Raw genomic sequence first — 27,616 nt, 5'->3', positions numbered from 1 at the left:
ATGCTGCAAAAACGGAGGTGCTGATCGTAGCAGCTGAGAAGACTGCAGCTAGAGTGGCCACCCACTTGGGGTCCCTCAAAGACAACATACGCCCCCATCTGAGAAACCTGGGTGTTGTTTTCGACCAGGCCATGAACCTAGACAAACATGTCAAAACACTCACACGCACCTGCTTTTTTCACCTCCGAAATATTGCAAAACTCCGCTCCATCATATCTCATATCTCACTCTGAATTAGAACTGTCCGTGCATGCTTTTATTTCCTCTAGGCTTGACTACTGCAACTCACTTTTCACCTGTTTCACTAAATCATCCACAGACAAACTGCAAATGGTCCAAAATGCTGCAGCCAGGCTACTCACAAAAAAATCATGTCACATCACTCCCATTCGCGTCTATGCTTTTACCAAACGGTTCGTGTTTCCGCGTTCCCGTTTTGCGCTCTGATTGGCCTCGCACGTTTCTGGTCATGTGACATGTGCGCCCAATCGCATGACGAGCAGTGTCTTAGCCCATTTCCGCGTCGAACAGCCTGCAAACGACCGAACGCCTAGTTTATCACTGGTTAAGCTTAGGAGACTCTTTCGCAGTTGGTTAAGGTTAGAGTTTGGAATCAGGGCTGGCGTTCTATCGCCATGCTCTAAGACAAACTCTAACCTTAACCAACTTCGAAAGAACGCCTAAGCTTAACCGTCCAAAGAACTTGCCGTCACACGATTGGGCGCACATGTCACATGACCAGAAACGTCAGTGGCCAATCAGAGCGCAAAACGGGAACGCGGAAACACGAACCGTTTGGTAAAAGCAATCAGGCCTCCCATTCTGGCATCCCTGCACTGGCTCCCGGTACACTATAGAATTCACTTCAAAGTCCTCACTTTCACTTTCAGAGCACTCCACGGTCAGGCCCCTATCTACATCACTGAACTCATCCATCCCTACACCAACACCCGCTCACTCAGGTCTGCCGATCAGCACCTCCTGGTGGTCCCCAGGTCCAGGCTCAAAACAAGGCCTTCGAGGTGACGGCACCAAGGCTCTGGAACGCTCTCCCCCTGGACCTGCGAACTGCCCCCTCAGAAAACAGCTAAAAACACATATGTTCAGACAGGCTTTTGGTCATATATAGGCACCCTTTGTCCTCACTGTTCCTATAGTTTTTAATTATTGACTGATGATTTTATTTAAATTATTTTTATTCTATTATTTTATCTGGTCACTGTTTTTAACACATCCACCGCCGTTCACGTTGTACAGCGTTATTGCCCGCCATGCGTTGTCTGCCAAACCACGCTGTACAGCGATATTGAGATCATATTTCATTTTTTCGCCATGGCATTCATAATTCAGCCACCCAGCCGCTGGTGATACAGTGGGACTCTGCACAATATTGCAATGCCTCAATACCGCCGCCTGGTGGATGATCGGGCGAGTTACAACCGGAAGTGGAAATCGGTGCATCTGGGAAATCCGTCCGGCAGTCACATATTGTTGCGAGACTCCAGACATACACTGGCGTGCATATGGATCGCTGCCATAACTCAATAATCGATATGATTTGGGCGTTTATTGCGCCATACAAACCGGAAATGGATCTAGGAGATCGACGTCAAATAAGTGGGATCTTTTTCCTCCAGTCTCATCGGCGAACGGTAAGAGGACGCTGACGTCATTTTCAGCCCAATTGTCTATTCATTTCACCGCAAACCGATCTGATCAATATATCACCCATACTACATAAAGCATTTACTGACGATCACGGAATTATAAACGACCCCCCCCCCCCCTTTCATCCGTGCATGATGACGCATAACGTATACGATCATGTACAGTTGATTTTTTTATATAGCGTGTCTAGGGAATAGACGGCAATCGATAATCTATATATGCGTTTAGGCCTATAGCTCACGTTCTAGGAATTACTGCAGAAAACGATAAAAATATTCTAGAAGGTATTTTTGTATGAATATATGAATGAAAAAGTATAACGTTCCTACATCCTGAACGATAGATAATCGATGTTGAATGGGCCATAGTAATGTCAATTTAGCAATACAATTTAAAAAGTTATAGCCCTGCAAAGAAGGTGAACATCTCCATAGGCTTAGAGTGGTGGCAGACTGGGTATATAAGTCATGGCAGGGAATGTGTTAACTGCTGTCTGTTGTTGTTGTTGTCATTTATTTCAGATTTTTGTTTTTGTTTTTATATGCTAGCTGTAGTGTAAAGCACCCTGTGCATTCGTGCTGTGAAGGGTGCTATATAAATAAAGGTCATTCATTCATTCATTCATATCCACTTCCATTATTTGTGCTAAGCTAGGCTAGCTTGCTGCCCGGATATCTTACTACTGATCGCACAATGATGAAATTGGGTATTGATTTCCTTGACTCTGGAGAAGACGGTAAGCGCATTTCCCATAATGGTGGCGTGCTCCTTTAACCCTAACCCCGTCTCCAGTGTCTAACCCAACCTGCCAGCCTGGCATGCAGATGTGTTAGAGAACACAGTAACTTCTAGACGCAGACAGAAATCCAGCACAACCGGTTTCAGGAGTAACGACCCAGAAATAAACACACATGGAACCCATTCACGAGACACAAGCAAAGACAAGATGAAAATATTTAGCAGTGACTTTGTATAGAAAAACATTTTTTTTAGACCGCCGGGAGCAAGTGCCTGGGGGGGCCGTTAAGACTTTAATGTGCAGGGAAACAGCAGCGGAACAAGCCTCGTCCTGCTCACAGCTGCTCCTCTGCCCACTTACTAATGTATGGCAGCAGCTCTCCTGCTGTCAGCAACACCACCATGTAGCCATCAGCACACAGGGACCTTCCAGGAAACAAGCGGCGGGCATTTCTGAGAAACACGCCACTGTTATTACTATGAGTCAGAGAGAAAACACGCAACTCTAACGTGAGTCAGAGAGAAGAGAAAACACTCAACTCCAACATGAGTCAGAGAGAAAACACTCAACTCTAACATGAGTCAGAGAGAAAAGAAAACACTCAACTCTAACATGAGTCAGAGAGAAGAGAAAACACTCAACTCTAACGTGAGTCAGAGAGAAAAGAAAACACTCAACTCCAACATGAGTCAGAGAGAAGAGAAAACACTCAACTCAAACATGAGTCAGAGAGAAAAGAAAACACTCAACTCCAACATGAGTCAGAGAGAAGAGAAAACACTCAACTCTAACGTGAGTCAGAGAGAAGAGAAAACACTCAACTCCAACACGAGTCAGAGAGAAAACACTCAACTCTAACGTGAGTCAGAGAGAAGAGAAAACACTCAACTCCAACATGAGTCAGAGAGAAGAGAAAACACTCAACTCTAACGTGAGTCAGAGAGAAGAGAAAACACTCAACTCCAACACGAGTCAGAGAGAAAACACTCAACTCTAACGTGAGTCAGAGAGAAGAGAAAACACTCAACTCCAACATGAGTCAGAGAGAAGAGAAAACACTCAACTCCAACATGAGTCAGAGAGAAGAGAAAACACTCAACTCTAACATGAGTCAGAGAGAAAACACTCAACTCTAACGTGAGTCAGAGAGAAAACACTCAACTCCAACATTAGTCAGAGAGAAAACACTCAACTCCAACATGAGTCAGAGAGAAAACACTCAACTCCAACATGAGTCAGAGAGAAAACACTCAACTCTAACGTGAGTCAGAGAGAAAACACTCAACTCCAACATGAGTCAGAGAGAAAACACTCAACTCCAACATGAGTCAGAGAGAAAACACTCAACCCCAACATGAGTCAGAGAGAAAACACTCAATTCCAACATGAGTCAGAGAGAAGAGAAAACACTCAACTCCAACATGAGTCAGAGAGAAAACACTCAACTCTAACATGAGTCAGAGAGAAGAGAAAACACTCAACTCCAACATGAGTCAGAGAGAAAACACTCAACTCCAACATGAGTCAGAGAGAAGAGAAAACACTCAACTCCAACATGAGTCAGAGAGAAGAGAAAACACTCAACTCTAACGTGAGGCAGAGAGAAAACACTCAACTCTAACGTGAGTCAGAGAGAAAACACTCAACTCCAACATGAGTCAGAGAGAAAACACTCGACTCCAACGTGAGTCAGAGAGAAAACACTCAACTCCAACACGAGTCAGAGAGAAAACACTCAACTCCAACATGAGTCAGAGAGACGGTCGTATGAAAATCCTGGACCCTTACTTTTGAAACAGCACTGTGCAATATTACACCCACTGTAGACTTCAGTATATTTTTACTGTATTTATTTACTGTATTTTATTCAATTTTTATTAAATTTTTATTCTATTCTTATTCTTAGGCAATTTGATTTGTTTTGTTATTCTTATTCGTGACCTGTTCTGTCTAAATGTTTAATGTTGAGCGATCTGCAGTGTAAAATTTCCCTTGGGATAATAAAAGTATTTCTATTCTATCCTATTCTATTCACGAGGGACCATCCTGGCTCTAACACGGGTCAGAGAGAAGGTCGTATGAGGGACCATCCTGGCTCTAACACGGGTCAGAGAGAAGGTCGTATGAGGGACCATCCTGGCTCTAACACGGGTCAGAGAGAAGGTCGTATGAGGGACCATCCTGGCTCTAACACGGGTCAGAGAGAAGGTCGTATGAGGGACCATCCTGGCTCTAACACGGGTCAGAGAGAAGGTCGTATGAGGGACCATCCTGGCTCTAACACGGGTCAGAGAGAAGGTCGTATGAGGGACCATCCTGGCTCTAACACGGGTCAGAGAGAAGGTCGTATGAGGGACCATCCTGGCTCTAACACGGTCAGAGAGAACGTCGTATGAGGGACCATCCTGGCTTCGGCCCCACGGCTCCAGTAGCTGAGCAGCTTATTTGTTGATATTTTCAGTGACCTCCGACCCCGGGGGGGGGGGGGGGGGGCGCCCCCTTCCTCAGTGTGTCTCTTCTCCCCATTGGTCCCCAGGGTGAGGTATCATGGTTAGTGGGCTGCCTTGCTCAAGAGGACAAGGGGTTGGATTCATTTATTCTTTTCTGAGTTTTAGATCCCAGTGTAATTATGAATGTATTTCTCTCATCTCCCATTGAGACACACATACAGTACATGTAGACCTTTCACCAGAGGAGAAGCTGAGGCCGTCTGGTTACAATGTGGTTTTTAACCACTAGGACATCCAGCCACATGAGCACGTTCAAGACAACACAACAAACACACAACACAAAACTGACTGTTCCATGATAGATGAGGAGGAGTTAAATAGCAGACAGAATACTTACCGACCAGAATTATATACTGTACCATAGACATGAGAAGAAGAAGCCTTATCTATTTTATTAATTGTATTCATTGTAAATATATATAAATTTTTTCCCTTCTAGCTGATTATTATTTAGAGGATTTATGGCTAAAGGGGAAGAGTTTTTGCTTCAAGGAATGCATTCTGTCAACAGTTTACTATTATTATCATTAACTCAATCAGCGCCAGAGGGCGCTGTGTACTGTGTTGGTTAAAAGGCCAATGCTTTAAAGTATAGGAATACGTGGCAGTGTTTGCAGGGCTAAAACTATATTATATATTATAGCTATGGATATAATACTATTGCCCATTTGACATCGCGTATCTATCTTTCAATTTGTGAAAAAGAAAAAAAATGTCATCCATACATTCCCGTTTTTATACCGTGGTGAATATAAGTATAGTTTTAGAGTGGTCTAGGTAGGGTAATTCCCAAAAGGCTGCGTAATAGCCATATCATGTGTGTATTCTACTAAAAGCATTGTCGTTTCTTGCCTGGACTAGCTACTATTCTCACATCTAGATGATAGGTATTATGTTTCATCATGAATGCATGAAAGGGGGGGGGGGGGGAATTATTTTTTTGGCTTTGATCGTCACCAACGGAATACGTTACACAGTACATTACACACATACGCTCCGATCGCAATGAAGGAATTATTGGATCAACGCAAGATTGATACCATATAGCCCTTACAGTACCTTGACTAGGATGTACCGCCCAAAAAGAATATTCCAATCATCTGATCGCCATTCCAAGTATTGATGTCGATCGTGTCGCCGACATAATCCACCAAAGAACATGAATCGGGAGTGTTTGATTTTTATATAAATAACGATGGAAACCCGACTTTTCTCTGGGTTTTGGCGCCCCCAAGCGGCGGCGAGTTAACCCGACTTTATTCGGGTCTGGCCGCGTACATTGAGTTAACATGAACTATTATTATTATTATTATGATGAAGATGATTATTGACTAACAGTGTCTCTGTGTCTCCGTGTACAGGAGGTTGGCTGTCTGATGAAGATGAAGATGAGGCTGGTTGTCTACCAAGCGCTGGGCATCATGCTGCTCTCGCCTCTCTGCCTGGCCTCTGCTCACAGTGTAGGACCATCCTGTCTTACCTTATTGTACCTCACCTTATCTTTTGTTATCTTATCTCGTGTTATCTTACCTTATGTTATCTTATCTCACTTTATCTCATCTCACTTTATCTCATCTTACTTTATCTCATCTTACTTTATCTCATCTTACTTTATCTCATCTTACTTTATCTTATCTTATTTTATCTCATTTTACTTTATCTTATCTTACTTTATCTCATCTTACTTTATCTCATTTTACTTTATCTCATCTTACTTTATCTCATCTTACTTTATCTCATTTTACTTTATCTCATCTTACTTTATCTCATCTTACTTTATCTCATTTTACTTTATCTCATCTTACTTTATCTCATCTTACTTTATCTCATCTTACTTTATCTTATCTCACTTTATCTCATCTTACTTTATCTCATCTTACTTTATCTCATCTTACTTTATCTCATCTTACTTTATCTTATCTTACTTGATCTCATCTTACTTTATCTCATCTTACTTTATCTCATCTTACTTTATCTCATCTTACTTTATCTCATCTCACTTTATCTCATCTTACTTTATCTTATCTCACTTTATCTCATCTTACTTTATCTCATCTTACTTTATCTCATCTTACTTTATCTTATCTTACTTTATCTTATCTTACTTGATCTCATCTTACTTTATCTCATCTTACTTTATCTCATCTTACTTTATCTCATCTTACTTTATCTCATCTCACTTTATCTCATCTTACTTTATCTTATCTCACTTTATCTCATCTTACTTTATCTCATCTTACTTTATCTCATCTTACTTTATCTTATCTTACTTTATCTCATCTTACTTTATCTCATTTTACTTTATCTCATCTTACTTATATATGGATGAAAAGGCATGTGTCTGATAGGGATATATTATTAAAATATTGTATAATTGGCTGATATGAACATAGATAATGTATGTAAAAGCTAAATAGTATATTATGCTGTATTGTATTATGAATTAATTATGAGTAGGTATTATTGTATTGTATTATGAATTAATTCATAAGGAGTATATATTTTTATATTGTATTATTAATTTGATTAGGGTTTTTATTGTTGTTTTAATTGTCTGTATGACATGTAAATGTTGTGAGTGTATAAGGGTTTTTATTGTTGTTTTAATTGTCTGTATGACATGTAAATGTTATGAGTGTATAAGGGTTTTTATTGTTGTTTTAATTGTCTGTATGACATGTAAATGTTGTGAGTGTATAAGTCTGTAACTGTATTTTATGTGTTATGGACCCCAGGAAGAATAGCCCCAGCACTGCTGTGGCTAATGGGGATCCAAATAAACTTAAACTTAAACTTTATCTCATCTTACTTTATCTCATCTTACTTTATCTTATCTCACTTTACTTTATCTCATCTTACTTTATCTCATCTTACTTTATCTCATCTTACTTTATCTCATCTTACTTTATCTCATCTTACTTTATCTTATCTTACTTTATCTCATCTTACTTTATCTTATCTTACTTTATCTCATTTTACTTTATCTTATCTTACTTTATCTCATTTTACTTTATCTTATCTTACTTTATCTTATCTTACTTTATCTCATCTTACTTTATCTTATCTTACTTTATCTCATCTTACTTTATCTTATCTTACTTTATCTTATCTCACTTTATCTCATCTTACTTTATCTCATCTTACTTTATCTCATTTTACTTTATCTCATTTTACTTTATCTCATCTTACTTTATCTTATCTTACTTGATCTCATCTTACTTTATCTTATCTTATGTTATCTCATCTTACTTTATCTTATCTCACTTTATCTTATCTCACTTTATCTCATCTTACTTTATCTCATTTTACTTTATCTTATCTTACTTGATCTCATCTTACTTTATCTCATCTTACTTTATCTCATCTTACTTGATCTCATCTTACTTTATCTTATCTTACTTTATCTTATCGTATCATAGTGTATCTTATCTTATCATCCTATCTTATCTTATCATATTATCATATCTTATATCCTTGTATCGTATCTCATCTTATGTGATCTGATCTCTCTCTCTCTCTTGTTTCCACAGACCTCCGGGTTGTCTGCATGGGGTCCTTCAGGGGGGGTGGTTTCAGGGCGTCCGCTGCGTGCCCGACGGCAGCTGCACTTCAGGAACGAGTGGGCATCCTGGAGTCCCTGGTCGGCCTGCTCACGCACCTGTGGGGGCGGAGCCTCAGTACGATCACGCACCTGCCTCACCAGGTACCAGGCATCTGTTCTGTTTCACCATGTCTGTTATGTTTAGTAGAAAGGTTTCTATATACAGTATATCATGGGATGGTATTCTGTAGCATAGCATAGTGTAATATTATACTAATATTATATTATATTATAGCAGAGCATAGTATAATATAGTATACTATGGTATGGTATATTATATTTAGGGATGTCAATTGATTAATCACTTGATTGTCTATAGTTAATCATGATTAATCACCTGATTGTCTATAGTTAATCATGATTAATCCCTAATTAACCCTAACAAAAGATATAATTTTATAAACATACCGTGATGCAGAGCTCTATTGCTGCTAGGCAGGTCAACTCTGGTCTTGTTATACTGTATAATATTATATTATATATCTTCCTACACTATCAGTGCTATACTATGTTGGCTACACTATTATTCAGTGATATACTATGTTGGCTACACTATCAGTGCTATACTATGTTGGCTACACTATTATTCAGTGCTATACAGGCCATGTGAGCGTGAAATCCGCTCTTCGCTCTAGACGGCTTGTTCCGCTCCGCTAATCGCTCTTGTTGACCGCGCCCCCAAGTCGCTCTCCGCTCGCTCACCGCTCACCTTGAATCGAGCGCTCCCCGCTCCACATCGCTCGGCAGATTATTATAATTTTTTTTTGAGCATGGTGTAAATTAGCTCAAACTACAACAGTCTACACCCCCTGGGCCCCTTAACAATTGTTTGTATTGAGCCGTATTGTAATTGTACCCATTCTGCAATGTTAAATAACGTTGTTTATCCATTCACTAGCTCTACTAAGCTATGATAGCTAGCCTAGCCACAATGCTATGGTCGCGGCCATTCACGTTAGCATGTAATCTAACAACAACAACAATGGCGGCATATACTTTTGTCTAACAGGATGTGAGTGACGGTTCACTCTTCTCATTGGTTGAAAATGGCCTTCATGTTTGTACATCGCCATCTGTTGCTTTGGCATTGTACTACATGTATATTACACCAGTGTTAAACCACTGTGAGCGGCCCGGAGCAGATTGGAGCGTAGGAGAACTCTCGCTCCGGACGTCGTGCCGACCCATTTTAAAACCCACTCCGCCGCTCACGTCAAAACCACCTGCTCCACTCCCCGCACCGCTCACATGCACTGGTGCTATACTATGTTGGCTACACTATTATTCAATGCTATACTATGTTGGCTACACTATTATTCAGTGCTATTCTATGTTGGCTACACTATTATTCAGTGCTATACTATGTTGGCTACACTATTATTCAGTGCTATACTATGTTGGCTACACTATTATTCAGTGCTATACTATGTTGGCTACACTATTATTCAGTGCTATACTATGTTGGCTACACTATTATTCAGTGCTATACTATGTTGGCTACACTATTATTCAGTGCTATACTATGTTGGCTACACTATTATTCAGTGCTATACTATGTTGGCTACACTATTATTCAGTGCTATACTATGTTGGCTACACTATTATTCAGTGCTATACTATGTTGGCTATACCACCCTTAGCTATGATAATAACTATATGCCACAGCCTGAAGTGAGCTATTGCTTTTATAAAACAGGTACCAAGTAGGCTATGACAATATGAAAGTAGGACACACTTCAATTGAAATGTTTATGTTTTTATTAGTACATTTTGATTAGTAAATACTAATGTTCAAAATAAAATAGTCCATCCTGGCTGCCTGCACTGCAAGGTGGTTGCTATGCAACATACACTAACAACTAGCTGGCATTCTTTTTTTTCATAGTCGGGCAGATATGCTATTTACCGAACGCTGTTTTAAAGGGGCTATGCATTATAAATGTCATTTTTCAGTCTCTAGCATTGTATTATAGTAATAGGAGTTCGTATCAATGTGTTTTAGGGTCTAAATACCATATTGGCGGATTGCTCCGATTCAGCCCAGCCCCTCTCGTCCTCTAGTAAATCGGGTCATTTTGATTTGAAGGCCTGAGTCACGTCATTCGGCGCACAGTGGTTGGAGCTAATGCCCGCCCCCATTCTACCTAGACTAGACAGCGAGTGGAGCTGCGGGGCCGTGCGCTTTGGAGGGAGAGAAAGGAAGAGAGAGCCGAGAGGGAGAGAAAGGAGAGAAAGGAAGAGAGAGGGAGGGAGGGAGAGAGAGGGGGTACCTGCCGGCCGCGCGCCACACGGGAGATTGAAAGAAAGAAAAGAAAAAAAAACACAAGCTGCCCCGTCTCATCAGCGAGAGCCGAGTGGGAGAGAAAGGAGAGAAAGGAAGAGAGAAGGAGGGAGGGAGAGAGAGGGGGCACTTGGGGGGGGGGGGGGGGGGGGGGGTACCTGCCGGCCGCGCGCCACACGGGAGATTGAAAGAAAGAAAAGAAAAAAAACACACAAGCTGCCCCGTCTCATCAGCGAGAGCCGAGTGGGAGAGAAAGGAGAGAAAGGAAGAGAGAAGGAGGGAGGGAGAGAGAGGGGGCACTTGGGGGGGGGGGGGGGGGGGTACCTGCCGGCCACGCGCCACACGGGAGATTGAAAGAAAGAAAAGAAAAAAAAACACACAAGGGAGGGAGAGAAAGGAAGAGAGAGCCGAGAGGGAGAGAGGGGGCATTGCCTCTCTCTCTCTCTCTCTCTCTCTCTCTCTCTCTCTCTCTCTCTCTCTCTCTCTCTCTCTCTCTCTCTTCCCCCCCCTCCCTCTACCAGTGCAGACTGTGGTCTGACTGTCACTCAAAGTGCTTATGGGCGGAGCCAGGCCATAACAGCCTGATTTCTTGAGGCTGAAAAATGATGGTTTTGAGTACTTGATTAGAAATATAAAACAATGAATTATTTTGAAAAAAACCTTACAAATGTCTTCAATAGACTAACAGGAATTGTGTAAAGTTGCCCAAATAGTGCTAGGAATAGCAGTGCATAGCCCCTTTAATGTACAACCTATGACCACTATTATACAGTTCTAATCTTTTTTCAGATGACAATGTACCCATTTCGATTCCAAATATGTAGTCAGTTTATCCATTTGTTTGAAAATTTGTTACAACGTTTACAACTATCATAACCGGTCGTCCTGCTATATTCCTTTATCTGTCATTTATCAGTCTCCCCAGATAGTAGCTAGATTAATACATTTTGGAAGTGTCAATAATCAAATAATCTGGATGAGCCCATCACTGTATCCGTCTGATTCAGATGACGCTAACAGACATTATGAACCTCTCTTGGTCCATATATGGGCATGCGTGTGTTGCCATGACACCAGGGATGCCCTGATCTGCATGAGTCAGCCCGTCTCCTCCGTAGAACAGTCATTTAACAACGGTTTTCTCCTCAGACGCGGAGTGATACTGACTTACTGAAAAGGAATGAGAATCCTAACTCATTATACCATGGCTATTGATTGATTGATTGTTTTTATTTATGGATCCAAAGACACAACAAATACAAGGGATGACATCCAAAAGTGACGACACTTATTTCCAGCATGGTCCCTGATGTTCTGACCAAAGGACAAATAGTGCTGTCAATCGATACAAATATTTAATCTGATTAATCGCATGATTGTCCATAGTTAAAGGAAAACTCCAACATTTTGGGAAATTAGCTTATTTAACATCTTCCCTGGAGTTAGACAAGAAGATACATACCTTTTTTGTCTCTGTGCATGCATTAGGCTTAGGGAACAGTCGCTCCGTTAGCATAGCTTAGCTTCATCACTGGAAGTGAGTAGGGGCCGGAGCCTGGCGTTCCCACACAGTGTATAGTTTGATTGATTGATTGAAAAGTTTATTAACAGATTGCAGAATACACTCCAAATACAACTCCAAAACGTTCATGTAAACATGTTGTGACCTGTGTATTCACCACGTGGAGAAATAAAAAATTATTGAATTAGACAATTACGTTTTATAAGCAAATATACTTGCCCAACCACTACTGTATGAGCGCAGCCAGTGATTTCAACGTGACGGCGTGTTTGTTTACATTCTCATTCATTCAAAAGATCCGAACCGATTGAAGTTTATAGATACCATGACTTGAAATCCTCTTACCTTGACGATTAAAAGCCTCCCCAATTTAGAAAACAGTAATCCAATGGTTGGTATTGATAATATACTACTAACGCTCGGAGCTAACCAGCAACCGGACAGTCAAGCAGATAACGAGAGCAATGACTTCCTTTCTGGGGGGTTTCAAAATAAAATAGCGACGTCTATAGCAGCGGAAAACGTTTATTTTGTACATTATCTAACGTTAACACGAACCTAAACTAACGTTACAACTAACCTAACGTTAGTTTAGGTTCGTGTTAACGTTAGATAATGTACAAAATAAATGTTTTCCGCTGCTATAGACGTCGCTCTTTTATTTTGAAACCCCCCAGAAAGGAAGTCATTGCTCTCGTTATCTGCTTGACTGTCCGGTTGCTGGTTAGCTCCGAGCGTTAGTAGTATATTATCAATACCAACCATTGGATTACTGTTTTATAAATTGGGGAGGCTTTTAATCGTCAAGGTAAGAGGATTTCAAGTCATGGTATCTATAAACTTCAATCGGTTCGGATCTTTTGAAGGAATGAGAATGTAAACAAACACGCCGTCACGTTGAAATCACTGGCTGCGCTCATACAGTAGTGGTTGGGCAAGTATATTTGCTTATAAAACGTAATTGTCTAATTCAATAATTTTTTATTTCTCCACGTGGTGAATACACAGGTCACAACATGTTTACATGAAAGTTTTGGAGTTGTATTTGGAGTGTATTCTGCAATCTGTTAATAAACTTTTCAATCAATCAATCAAACTATACACTGTGTGGGAACGCCAGGCTCCGGCCCCTACTCACTTCCAGTGATGAAGCTAAGCTATGCTAACGGAGCGACTGTTCCCTAAGCCTAATGCATGCACAGAGACAAAAAAGGTATGTATCTTCTTGTCTAACTCCAGGGAAGATGTTAAATAAGCTAATTTCCCAAAATGTTGGAGTTTTCCTTTAACTCGCGATTAATCGCAAATTAATCACTTTTTTTTTTTTTCATGTTATCTACCTTAAACAGATATTTTTCAAGTTCCTAGTTTTAATACTCTTATCAACATGAGAGTCAACAAATGCTTGCTTTATGCAGCCATTTAACATAAAAGGATGACCCTCATGCATTGCACATTTGCATCAAATTCAAAACAGAGTGATGGACAAAATAACTTAAAAGAAAATAATAATTTAAAACAATGAATAAAGTGTGCATGAAATAATAGGGGAAAGAAAACGTTAGGAACATACACACACACACACAATCGTGAGGGTTAGAAAATAGTGGCGTTAATAGAATCGGGCGTTAACGCCCCTGCCCACTTTGCCAACCTAGGATGGCTTAGAGTAGACGACAGAGTACAGCAACTTGCAATGGGCCTGGTCTACAAGATACACTATACGACCGGGGTGCCCATGTACATGTCAAAATACTTCCCAAAGGTCAGTGAATACCACAACCACTACACCAGAGGAAGCTCAACAAATCATGTTAAACACAGATTCGGCTCAAACAAGGGACTAAACACGTTTCGCAATTATGCCACAACAATGTGGAACGCCCTACCCAAAGCTGTAAAGGAATGTGAATCCCTGCCCACATTCAAAACCGCCCTTAAAGAGCACCTACGGGAGGCTGCAATTCGAAACTGGCCACCGTAAATGCCCAAAACCCCCACCACCTCCTAATAGACAGTCTCCTCCCCACCGCATGTATATATTCCCTCCCCGCCGTATGTATATTTCCCTCCCACACACCCACCCCCTCCTAATGTACAGTCCCCTCCCCACCATATGTATATACTCTGTCAGGATCTAGGGGTAACAGTACTGTATATTTGAATACCGCCTATGTCACAAATGTATCAGTACTAAATACCTATATGTCCCTATGCCATAAATGTCATGTATGTTGTGTATGTCATAAATGTCTATATGAATTGAAAATGGGGGACCCTGATGGAAACAAGACAAACGTCTTTCTCAGGTCTGCATCCCCTTAACAATTGTATGTATTGAGCCGTACTGTATTGTACCCATTCTGCAATCTGTTAAATAAAGTTTTCATTCATTCATTCATTCAACGCGCTAATACCGCGTTAACTTTGACAGCCTTAAAAACAACACATAAAGCAAAAGTCCAATACAACAAATCCATATTCTACATATCTAAAAACAAGCCAATAACATCCTGACCAAATACCATAAAATTGCGCATTTCTTATACCATCATTAAAACAACAATCCAAGTAGGACCTGACAGCTATCTGGCCACTTTACCCCAGAGATATGAGCGAACCTGACCTTTAAATATTCCTCTAGATCCTGACAGTTTTATACTAAGTGGAAGGCTGTTCCACATTGAGATCCCGGTGTAGAAAAATGAGCTCTGAGCCATAGACTTGACCCGTGGCACCTTACAGGAGCGAACACAGGCCCTGGTATTGTGTCCATGCTGCGTATGGACCATATCGATCTGATACTTCAGATAGCTTGGGGCTGTACCATTTACTATGTTGAACATGTGGTTCTGTTTCATCTGTTCAACCCTGAGGTGCACTCGGCACTTCCTACATGCAGGAGGCATCACCTGAAGTTTATTTTTTAGATTTAGTCGACAGACCACTGAACCATGCTGCGCTCACATACTCAAAATGACATTGAAGCAAGGAGGACACTAACAGCTTTTTAACAGCAAGTTCAAAAAGCCTGGTATTCCGATACAGGAACTCGAGTTTGCCTGCACACTTGGATAAAATGTTGGCAGCACTAGTCTCACATGAGAGAGACTGCTCTAGTGTAAGTCCTAGGTACTTGACACTAGTTTTCCCTGTGACTACTGCTCCGTTACAGGAGACCTCCATGCGATCGACTTTGCCTAATCTCCTTGTTGTGCCAAAAAGGATCGACTCAGTCTTGCCTAGGTGAATGGACAGCTTGTTATCTATGAGCCACTCTCTGGCACTTTCTAGCTCAGAACTCAGAGCTCTCTCAATCTCCCTGACATCCCTATGATCTAATCAGATTGCTTGATTTGAGCTACCCATTTTATAATACGTAATATTGTCGTCCGTCTCCTAGGAACCCAGCGGGGGGGCCCTGTGCAGGAGAACCCAGACAGTACAAGATCTGCAACGCAAAGGTAACCTCCACACAATACACAGAGAGGCAGGCAGGCAGGCAGGCAGGCAGACAGACAGACAGACAGACAGACAGACAGACAGACAGACAGACAGACAGACAGACAGACAGACAGACACACAGACAGACAGACAGACAGACAGACAGACAGACAGACAGACAGACAGACAGACAGACAGACAGACAGACAGACAGACAGACAGGTCTAGGGTTTCTCCCTAGAAGGGTCACGAGGGACACAGGCCTAACTCTAACTAACCTTACTGTAACTACTGTCAAAAGAATTACAACATATACCAGATTGTTAGAATGGGCACGTTTAGACAGCATGGTGGGGTTATAGGATGTAGAACCCAAACGCAGATGAGCAGAGGATAGACAGGAGGCAGGTGTAGCTTCTCAAACAAAAGAAGGTTTATTGGTCAGGAGCAATAGGGCGTTCACGCCGACAAGGATGACTAGCAAATAAAAGGCGAGACAAGTCAGTCTCCGCAAAACATTACACGCAAACAAAACACTTAAACAGGGAAAACAAAAGAGAGAAGCCAGTCTCCAAAAACGGGATAAGTTACAATAACACAGCACTTGGATCTTGCAGACGGCAAGAGTACTCACGTAACAATACAAGAGCAACAGTGAAACAGGAAACAGGAGTAATGACCCAGCAAGGAAGGCAGGGCAGACAACACTTATATACAGAGACAAATTGACACATGGGGGTGATTGGGGACGAGACACAGCTGGGTGGAACAGAGTGAACAGAATACATAACTGCGTCGACAGCAGATTAGTGATAATAACAGAGAACAAATTAATAACAAGACAACAGAGATGCACCACCTGAATTAGGCCACAAGATGGCAGTAGCGTATTGTTCAAGAGTTGAGTAAGTCCATGGAGAGGTGGAGGGAGTCCATGGACTCGTGGGGCAGGACCGGGGGGAACGTTACAATACCATGTTACAGTACCATCTGACCACCTGGGTGTTACTGGAACCGCTCTCACCTGGTTCGAGTCCTACCTCACTGACGGAAAACAGTTCATCTCCATCTGCAACTCCACCTCCACCCCTGCCCCAGTCAACCAAGGTGTGTCGCAGGGCTCTGTTCTTGGTCCACTCCTCTTCACAATCTACATGCTCCCCCTTGGTCACATCATCCGGAAACATGGTCTCAATTTCCACTCTTACGCTGATGACACTCAGCTCTACATCAGCACCTCACCCTCCACTCCTCTCCCCCCACAGCACCTCGCCAACTGTCTCCTTGACATCAAGGCCTGGATGTCATCCAATTTCCTGATGCTAAATAGCAAGAAGACTGAGCTCATGGTTGTGGCCAAGCAGTCACTGCTCCGGAAGGTTGGAGATCTCCTCCTTGAAGTGGATGGCTGCCTAATCCACCCTTCCCCAGAAGTTCGCAACCTGGGCGTCATACTGGACTCCACTCTCTCCTTTCATTCCCACATAAAAACAATAACCAAATCAGCTTTTTTCCATCTCAGGAACATTTCCCGACTCCGGCCATCTTTCCCCGACTCCGTAACAGAGACTCTCATCCACGCTTTCGTCACCTCCCGTCTTGACTACGCAAACTCTGTCCTCATAGGGCTACCCAGTAATGCCCTGAACAGGCTACAATATGTGCAAAATTATGCTGCCAGGGTTCTCACCCGCACCAAGTCCTGGCACCACATCACGCCCACCCTCATCCACCTCCACTGGCTTCCAGTCAAGTCCTGCATCAATTTCAAGATCCTCCTCATCACCTACAAAGCCCTTCACTCCCTTGCCCCCCGGTACATAGCGGACCTCCTCCATCCCTACATCCCGCCCCGGAGGCTGCGGTCCTCTGACTCCGGTCTCCTCTCCATCCCCACCACCAACATGTGGACTGTTGGTCCCAGAGCCTTCTCTGTGGCCGCACCCACCCTCTGGAACTCACTCCCTCCAAACATCCGTAGTGCCAAATCCCTGCACTCCTTCAAATCCCAACTCAAAACCCACCTTTTCACCAAATTTGTAAATGACTCTGCCTGATTTCCCCTTTTTTTCTTTCGTTTTCTTTCTTTCTTTCCTTTTGATTATTATTTTGTTGTTACGTTGTTCCCACTCCCCCTCCCTTAGCTGTTAAGCGCCTTGGGTCTCCTGAAAGGCGCTATATACATTTAAGATATTATTATTATTATTATTATTATTATTATTATTATTATTATTATTATTATTATTATTATTATTATTATTATTATTATTATTATTATTATTATTATTATTATTATTATTATTATTATTATTATTATGTTCAGTATTTATTCCATGTTCAGTATTTATACCATGTTCAGTATTTATACCATGTTCATTATTTATACCATATTCATTATTTATACCATGTTCAGTATTTATACCATATTCAGTATTTATACCATGTTCAGTATTTATACCAGACCATATTCAGTATTTATATCAGACCATATTCAGTATTTATACCATGTTCAGTATTTATACCAGACCATATTTAGTATTTATACCATGTTCAGTATTTATACCAGACCATATTCAGTATTTATACCAGACTATGTTCAGTATTTATACCAGACCATATTCAGTATTTATATCAGACCATATTCAGTATTTATACCATGTTCAGTATTTATACCAGACCATATTTAGTATTTATACCATGTTCAGTATTTATACCAGACCATATTCAGTATTTATACCAGACTATGTTCAGTATTTATACCAGACCATATTCAGTATTTATACCAGACTATGTTCAGTATTTATACCAGACCATATTCAGTATTTATATCAGACCATATTCAGTATTTATACCAGACTATGTTCAGTATTTATATCAGACCATGTTCAGTATTTATACCATGTTCTGACAACAGGAAGTATAAAATGACAACAGGAAGGAGAAACAAAGCAGTAGTTTGATTGATTGATTGATTGATTGATTGATTGATTGATTGATTGATTGATTGATTGTGTGTTCAGGAGTGCGCTGCAGGCTCAGAGGACTTCAGGGACATGCAATGTGCTGCTTTTAACGGCCGGCCGCTGATGGCTGGAATCTCGTACACATGGACGACTTTCCATGGAGGTTAGTGTTTGTTATTTAGACAGACAGATCTCTGATGGAGGTTAGTGTTTGTTATTTAGACAGACAGATCTCTGATGAAGGTTAGTGTATCTGTGTATTGATCTTCCAAACGTCATAAACCGAGATCAGATCGGGGTAAAACCTTTCAGACGCACTTTCCAGCAAACAATCCAGTTGAGTCGTAGATAAAAATCAAATGTTGTTTATTGTGATCCCACCGATCTCCAAGTATTACGATTCACAATTCCAAACGAAAAACGAATGAACAAATCTACAAAACAATCTGCGAGTATTAACACTATGATCGCCGATGACGAGTTAAGACGTCATTCCTAGCCATGCTCATTCTGCCGAAGACGCCGTAACTCGTCTTTGATATCAATATTTCAAAAATCTGTGATCGAAATCATATTTCCCCTCCGGAGCCCTGAGATACACTGAAAAGCTCCACTCAACTCTCTAGCGGTTCAAGAGCGCCATCTGGTGGCCGATCGGCAGATCGCCAACCGGAAATGATACTTTGAACCGGACGTGCTCATCCATATGTTGTCCGGGCACTCGCTATCGTTAGAGAGACTCCGTCTTGACATAGTGAACATCGATCGGTGCAAATAACTCGAAAAAACAACATGATTTGGATGTATATACTATTATACAACCTGGAAATGGATCGGGCATTTCTCCATCCCATAATAGAAACAATTCTGTTCCACGCTCATCTGCCAGCGGCGCGAGGAAGCTACGGTAAGATTCAGCGTTATATTCTAACGTGTTCCATATAAACTGCTATGATGAACATATGACCCACCCTGGATGAATCAATCATCTAACGCTGCCCACGGAATTATAAAAGACCCCCCGCCCATCCGGTCATCATCAGATGATACGTAGTAACTCCTAGAAGTACATCCAGTTGACATTTTTTATCTCGCACAGATTCCTACCAAACTGTATTTGATCATCAATATAATGCATTTGGGGCTATAAATCACGCTCTGAAGAAAGCTGCAGAAAACGATAAAAACATACTTATACTTTAGACCGTATTTTAGTATGAATATGTGAATGAAAAAGTATAACATTGATACACCCTGAACAATACATATAGGACCTTGAATGGGCCATGATAATGTCAATTTAGCAATAAAATTAAAAAAGGTATAGCCCTGCAAAGAAGGGGAACTTCTCCATAGACAAATAGAGCTGGCGAGGGATGGTAAATTATGAATTTTAACCATGGCGATCAAAGTGTTAAGTGTGTGTGCTGTGTGTGTGGTTGAAAACTGTATGCTTGCCCCGTCTTTTCCAAATCAAAAACCGTCCTTGTTCCCGGTAGACACCCATTTTAACACCTGATAATGATTATCAATCAGCGAACCATTAGGCCTTCGATTACCATACCAATAGGGGGAGCAATCATTCCAAATGACTAAAATGAATAATTTCTGCTTCATGATAAATATATACACAATATAGAATATAGAATAAGTTTAAATCTAAATATCAAATACATGATTGTCAAAAAGAAAACATTCTACATAATAAGCAATATGGCTCCAACAGTTAGTGTTTGTTATTTAGACAGACAGACAGACAGATCTCTGATGAAGGTTAGTGTTTGTTATTTACACAGACAGACAGATCTCTGATGAAGGTGAGTGTTTGTTATTTACACAGACAGACATCCTCTGATGAAGGTGAGTGTTTGTTATGTACACAGACAGATCACTGATGAAGGTGAGTGTTTGTTATTTACACAGACAGACATCCTCTGATGAAGGTGAGTGTTTGTTATGTACACAGACAGATCTCTGATGAAGGTGAGTGTTTGTTATTTACACAGACAGACATCCTCTGATGAAGGTGAGTGTTTGTTATGTACACAGACAGATCACTGATGAAGGTGAGTGTTTGTTATTTAGACAGACAGATCTCTGATGAAGGTGAGTGTTTGTTATTTAGACAGACAGATCTCTGATGAAGGTGAGTGTTTGTTATTTAGACAGACAGATCTCTGATGAAGGTGAGTGTTTGTTATTTACACAGACATCCTTTGATGAAGGTGAGTGTTTGTTATGTACACAGACACATCTCTGATGAAGGTGAGTGTTTGTTATTTAGACAGACAGATCTCTGATGAAGGTGAGTGTTTGTTATTTACACAGACATCCTTTGATGAAGGTGAGTGTTTGTTATGTACACAGACAGATCTCTGATGAAGGTGAGTGTTTGTTATTTACACAGACAGACATCCTCTGATGAAGGTGAGTGTTTGTTATGTACACAGACAGATCACTGATGAAGGTGAGTGTTTGTTATTTAGACAGACAGATCTCTGATGAAGGTGAGTGTTTGTTATTTAGACAGACAGATCTCTGATGAAGGTGAGTGTTTGTTATTTACACAGACATCCTTTGATGAAGGTGAGTGTTTGTTATGTACACAGACAGATCTCTGATGAAGGTGAGTGTTTGTTATGTACACAGACAGATCTCTGATGAAGGTTATTGTGGTGCTATTTACACAGACAGACATATGATGAAGGTGAGTGTTTGTTATGTACACAGACAGATCTCTGATGAAGGTGAGTGTTTGTTATGTACACAGACAGATCTCTGATGAAGGTGATTGTTTGTTATGTACACAGACAGATCTCTGATGAAGGTTATTGTGGTGCTATTTACACAGACAGACATCTGATGAAGGTGAGTGTTTGTTATGTACACAGACAGATCTCTGATGAAGGTGAGTGTGGTGTTATTTACACAGACAGACATCTGATGAAGGTGAGTGTTTGTTATGTACACAGACAGATCTCTGATGAAGGTGAGTGTGGTGTTATTTACACAGACAGACATCTGATGAAGGTGAGTGTTTGTTATTTACACAGACAGACATATCTCTGATGAAGGTTAGTGTTTGTTATTTACACAGACAGACAGATCTCTGATGAATGCTAACCGTTTCATGTACTGTATGTGAATGGAACATGTTAAAAAGATTAGCACCATACTCCGGGACATCTAGTTATATTAAAACACAGATTTGGGTGCCTAACCTAGTTTGCTCGTTAGTCAATTAGTCGTAGTTATGGTCCATTTGATAGATGTGGTCGTTTATAGCAAAACATTTTAGTGATTGAATGGAAAAATAAAATGGCACTGAGGTGAAATGGAACTGTCAATCAAGTGTGATCTGACCACGCCCCCACAAGAGACCGAGCTCTAACCTGGAGTTCCTTCTGGAACATAGTGAACAGGAGAACAAAACACTAATGTTAGCTGCTAGACATCTGATATTGATATCTGATACATATAAAAATGGCAACAACAATCTGGTTGTCTGTGCAATCAGTTTAAACTGTATTTAGAAACACAAATGGACTATCTTGATAGAATAGAATAGAATAGAAATACTTTTATTATCCTGAGGGAAATTTGACACTGCAAATCGCTCACATTAAACATTTAGACAGAACAAGTCACGAATAAGAATAACAAAACAAATGGCCTAAGAATAAGAATAGAATAAAATATACAGTAAATAAATACAGTAAAAATAGACTGAAGTCTCGGGGCGCCCCAGTGGCGAACCACATAGCGTGCTCAGCCGCGACACGGCCGACCCGGGTTCGATTCCCGAACCCGTCGTTATTTGCCGAATGTCTTCCCCCCACTCTGTCTCCCATTCCTCCTCTGTCTCTCTACTGGACTGCCCAGTAGAAATAAAACGCAAAAAAAAAAATCGTAAAAAAAAAAAAAAATAGACTGAAGTCTACAGTAGGTGTAATAGTGTTGTTTCAAAAGTAAGAGTCCAGGAAGATGGTAACTGTCACTCTGTGCTCAGTGATGCAGTGAGGCACAGTGATGCATTGTATAGTCTGATGGCTGTCGGAATGAAGGACTTCCTGTGCCGTTCAGTGCTGCATTTAGGTAGTGTGAGCCTAGCACTGAACATGCTCCTCCTGTCAGCCAAGTCTGTGTATAGTGGGTGGGAGGGGTTTTCCCTGATGGCCTGGAGCTTAGCAAGGCTCCTCCACCCCAACCACGCTACTGGCCTTCCTGACCAGCTTATCCAGCCTGTTTGTGTCCCCTGCTCTCAGTCCGCTGCCCCAGCAGGTCACAGCGTACAAGAAGGCGCCCGCCACCACCGACTCATAGAACATCCTCAACATCCTTGTACAGACATTGAAGGATCTCAGCCTTCTGAGGAAGTAGAGTCGGCTCTGGCCCTTCTTGTACAGTGCCTCTGCATGTTTTGACCCGTTCAGTTTGTTGTCGATGTGCACACCGAGATATTTGTACTCCTCAACCATGTCCACATCGACTTCCCTGATGGAAACAGGGGTCACAGGTGCACTCCTCCTCCTCCCCAACTCCACCACCAGTTCCCTGGTCTTCGCCACATTTAGCTGCAGGTGGTTTTTATCGCACCATGTGACGAAGTCCACTACCAGTTCCCGGTATTCCCTCTCATCACCGTCCTTTATACATCGCAGTAACACTATCGCAGAGTCATCAGAAAACTTCTGAAGGTGGCAGGACTCTGACCGATAGTGGAAGTCGTTGGTGTAGAGTAGACGGTGAAGAGGAAGGGAGAGAGGACTGTCCCCTGCGGGGCCCCGGTGTTGCTGACCAGTCTGTCTGACACACAGCTCCGTAGGCGCACGTACTGTGGTCTGCCCGTCAGATAGTCAACAACCCAGGACACCAGGGCCCCGTTCCCCGTACCTGGTTCAACTAAGTCGATCAAGATGTCATTATCCAGATTCAGTTAACCCGATGTTTGAAGCCGGGATTTTCCTGTTCCTCGAAGGTGGATTCAGTCTCGTTAACTCAAGCCAGACTTGAGACCCAGGATAAATGCGCGTGCCCGCCTCAGCCGAGAAGGCAGCAAGTGTCGAGAGCAGAGATCCTGATTCTCTAGCGGCATTGATTGATTAATTGATTTAAAACTTTAGTAACATATTGCAGTACGGCTCAATCGCCTCGCCGACAAGTTAAATGCGTTATCTATAGGCTAATTTTAAGTCCCTCATTACCTCAATCAATCAGATTATATTTCTTTAAACTTGCCTGCTGGATTGAATAATCAAATGAGATCTTGCTAGCGAAAATAATTAGTAAAACTGTTATACAGAATAACGATACGGCTCCCTTACCCATTGATTGATGTATGGTCGATCTTTTACTTATCTTCTCTGTGGTGTAACGGGTTCTTCTTTTGACTTTCACGCAGACGACCGGGGTTCGAAACCCAGTCGTCTCCTTCTTTTTGCAATATAGGAATAATTCAATTTGGTGCACGTTGAGAGCTATATAAAGAATGACATCCTCAATGCATGTAGATTTATAATATTTTAACTTAAAACCAGGCTACCTTTGCGTATAATAATTAATATTATATTCAAAAAAATTATATTGGAAACACAGGGTTTCGAACACCGGTCGCTGGGTTGCCAGGATTGAGCACTACCGCTGAGCCACTGTGCCAGATGGGATAAATTCATTGTTTATACATTAATGAACGAGAGACCCGTGTTTAGAATATTCTTTATTTTGTTGTTGTTGCACCGAGCGAGCGCCACGGTATATAACGTGCATTATTTAGGACAAAGTGAATTTAGTATCAGCATTTTGGGTCTATTTTACATTTCAAAAGACCCCTCTGGAAGAATGGAGCACAAAAACGTAATTCAGAATGGTATAACGCAGATCCTAGACTGTGGGAATAATTTCAGGAAACGCGCTGTCACTCCTTTGCGGGGGCGTGGCGATGGTTGATCCGGCTAACTTGAACTTAAACCCTGCTTTCGACCAGGCTCAAACTTTTGGATCTGTTGTCATGGTGATTTGGAAAATCCAGGTACGGGGAGCCGGAAAGTCCGGCTTAAGTCAGACTTAACCGAAAGTTATCCGGCTAACTCAGTTATCCAGGTACGGGGAACGGGGCCCAGGGGGGCCTCTACCTGCATCGCTTCCAACTTCTCACCAGGGGTGCGTTGCTGATTTCAAAGCTGGTTGCACAGTGTTTTAATGACGCCACATGCACGCACGCTCCCGGGCATAAATGTTCCCTTGCATACGCACAGACTAAAGACAATGCCTAATTGCCTCTACGAATGGAATGTAACACATTTCATTCACAAGTTTTGTGTGAATGTATCTGAGAACGTATTTGAACACACCTGACAACCTGCGCTATTGTTATGCAAAGTAGCCAGGTGGGTACTTAGCGAGTTGGTGCATCAGTCGAGTGCAGCGCATTCCTGTGTGCACGCGCGCGCACATCCGTGCATGTGCGTGCGCGTGCTTCTGCTCACATAGCCGGTGCAACCCCGTTCCATGAGCAATGCACCCCTGCTTCTCACCCAGCAGCCCAGGCCTTATGGTATCAAAAGCACTGGAGAAGTCAAAAAACATGACTCTCACAGTGCTCCCCGGCTTGTCTAGGTGAGTGTAGGCTCGGTTCAGCAGGTAGATGACAGCATCCTCTACCCCCAGTCGGGGCTGGTAGGCGAACTGGAGTGGGTCTAGGTGGGGTTTGATCACCGGGCGGAGTTGCTCCAGGACTAACCTCTCCATGGTCTTCATTATATGAGAGGTTAGAGCCACCGGCCTATAGTCCTTGGAAGAGAGAGAGGCTAAGCTAATTAGCAAACCGTTAGCTAGCAATGGTTGGCCATCTTGGCTTGCTGAGCAGGTTGGCAACCATTGGTCGCTTCCACCGTCAGTGTGTGAATGTGTGAGTGAATTAGTGAATGTGAGGCATATGTTGTTCTCTGTATAGATGCGCTGGTGTGACTGTAAATCTAGTAGTAGTAGTAGTAGTAGTAGTTTATTCAGTCATCATCTCACACGATACAATATGCACAATCATTTAACAATATTTGATTTTACATGACTGAAAAGGTACAGACTGAAGCATAATGCGTATACATGCCTGTCCTATATTCTTAACAACATTTTGACTCAAACAGTATTCTAAAAGAAAATAGCAAAAAACAGTATTATTCACCTTTGTAGTTTTCAAAAATAGCTTTACAAACCATTTTCTTAAAAACCAAAAGCGAATTACTCATTCTTAACTGTATATCAGCATTGTTCCACAAGTTAACCCCAACAATACACCTCCTTTTAATCCCTTTCTTAGCTTTTTCAACAGCAAAATTTACAAATATCTCTCAAATCATATTTTCTTTCATGTATTGAAAAAAATACCTTTGCACCCCGTCCGGGAGTAAAAATCCACAAATTGGTTAAAACTCTTCCCACATTGGTCACAGTGATAGGGTTTCTCTCCTGTATGGATGCACTGGTGTGTCTTAAAAGATATAGAGTGACTGAAGCTTTTTCCACACTGGTCACAGTTATACGGTTTCTCTCCTGTATGAACATGATGGTGTCGCTTTAAATTAGCTGTGCTAAATGACCACCCATGGTGATCTTGGCCTCCGAGGAGCAAGGGGTATCCTTTATTTTTCAGCATGGAAGGTGGCTAGCCTTGTGTGTGGGCTGACGCTGTTGAACTGATCCGCACACCAAATACCACAAACACATCTTAACCTCTTCCACCCATGCAGTACCGGACCGCAAATTGATTGATTGATTGATTGATTGAAAACTTTATTAACAGATTGCAGAATGGGTACAGTACAGTACAGCTCAATACATACAATTGTTAAGGGGATGCAGACCAGAGAAAGACTTTCGTCTTGTTTACATCAGGGTCCCCCATTTTCAATACATCATAACATATATGACATACACGACATATAGATAGACAGTACTGCTACATCTATACATTTATGACATACCAGATTTGCAAATACAGTACTGTTTGTGATACAAAAAGAGTCCAGAAAAGAGAGTATATACATTTGACGTAGAAACTGTACATTGGAGGAGGTTGGGTGAGGTGGGGTGGGGTTGGGGGGGTGGGGGGGACTGTACATTGGAGGTGGTTGGGTGGGTGAGGTGGGGGGGGGGTTGGGTAGGAGGGGTGGGTGGGTGGGGGACACTGTGCAACTGTACAAATTACACCACGTCATAACCACGTCATCTCTAGTCTAGACTGTATGTCATAATGTTCGTTTTCCCCCCCAAATGTATCCAACAGTAAACATCCTAACCATGTCACAACAGCAGTCATAGTGTATAAGCAATATGTTTGTTTACCAATAGGTTAAAGTGTTATTAATGAAATATGAGTTTAGGAATTGTATTAAAAAGATTGCGAATTTTGACCGGAAATAAATCCGAGCGGCCATTTTGCTGTAGTCATTATGATGAAGGAAACACAGGGCTTTCAATGAGCATTGAGATTTCGAAAAACTACATCTCCTACGGTACTCCAGCTTTCTGGAATCAAATGACTTCCTGATTATTATTTCTCAGGATTATATACCACAAAACTGAACGTTATTGGCATAGTTTGGAGCGCAGTTAGTGTGTCTCCCTTCTGTGAACATTTAGCAACAATCGGCGTTGCAAACGGATTCAAGATGGCGGACCTGTCGCAAAAATAAAAAGCGGACTGTATTTACAGTAGATTTAATTCTCGGTTCTTTATGCACGCCTGGTGATACTGTGTTACTGATACTGAGGGCCCTCCCCCCTCCTCTCAATGCCCCCTTCTCTCTCTCAGTGGGATCATGGCCCTCCCCCCTCCTCTCAATGTCCCCTTCTCTCTCTCAGTGGGATCATGGCCCTCCCCCCTCCTCTCA

At 41.7% G+C, this 27,616-nt stretch overlaps 1 protein-coding gene across 2 annotated transcripts in view; it reads left to right on the top strand.

Annotated features, from left to right (window-relative positions):
• Positions 1–27,616, top strand: part of adamtsl5 (ADAMTS like 5) — a 111,509-nt gene that overhangs the window by 34,148 nt on the left and 49,745 nt on the right. For both annotated transcript variants that reach the window (XM_084309099.1, XM_084309100.1), the window contains exons 2-5: positions 6,279–6,377; positions 8,448–8,620; positions 15,725–15,785; positions 18,786–18,891. In XM_084309099.1, coding sequence (XP_084165225.1) covers positions 6,294–6,377; positions 8,448–8,620; positions 15,725–15,785; positions 18,786–18,891 — 424 coding nt within the window. In that variant the 5' untranslated portion in view covers positions 6,279–6,293. The remainder of the gene's footprint in view (positions 1–6,278; positions 6,378–8,447; positions 8,621–15,724; positions 15,786–18,785; positions 18,892–27,616) is intronic.

The sequence above is a fragment of the Notolepis coatsorum genome (genome assembly GCF_963971535.1).
Source record: "Notolepis coatsorum genome assembly, chromosome: 2".
Classification (NCBI taxonomy): domain Eukaryota; kingdom Metazoa; phylum Chordata; class Actinopteri; order Aulopiformes; family Paralepididae; genus Notolepis; species Notolepis coatsorum.
This window is presented reverse-complemented; position numbering and strand designations above follow the sequence as displayed.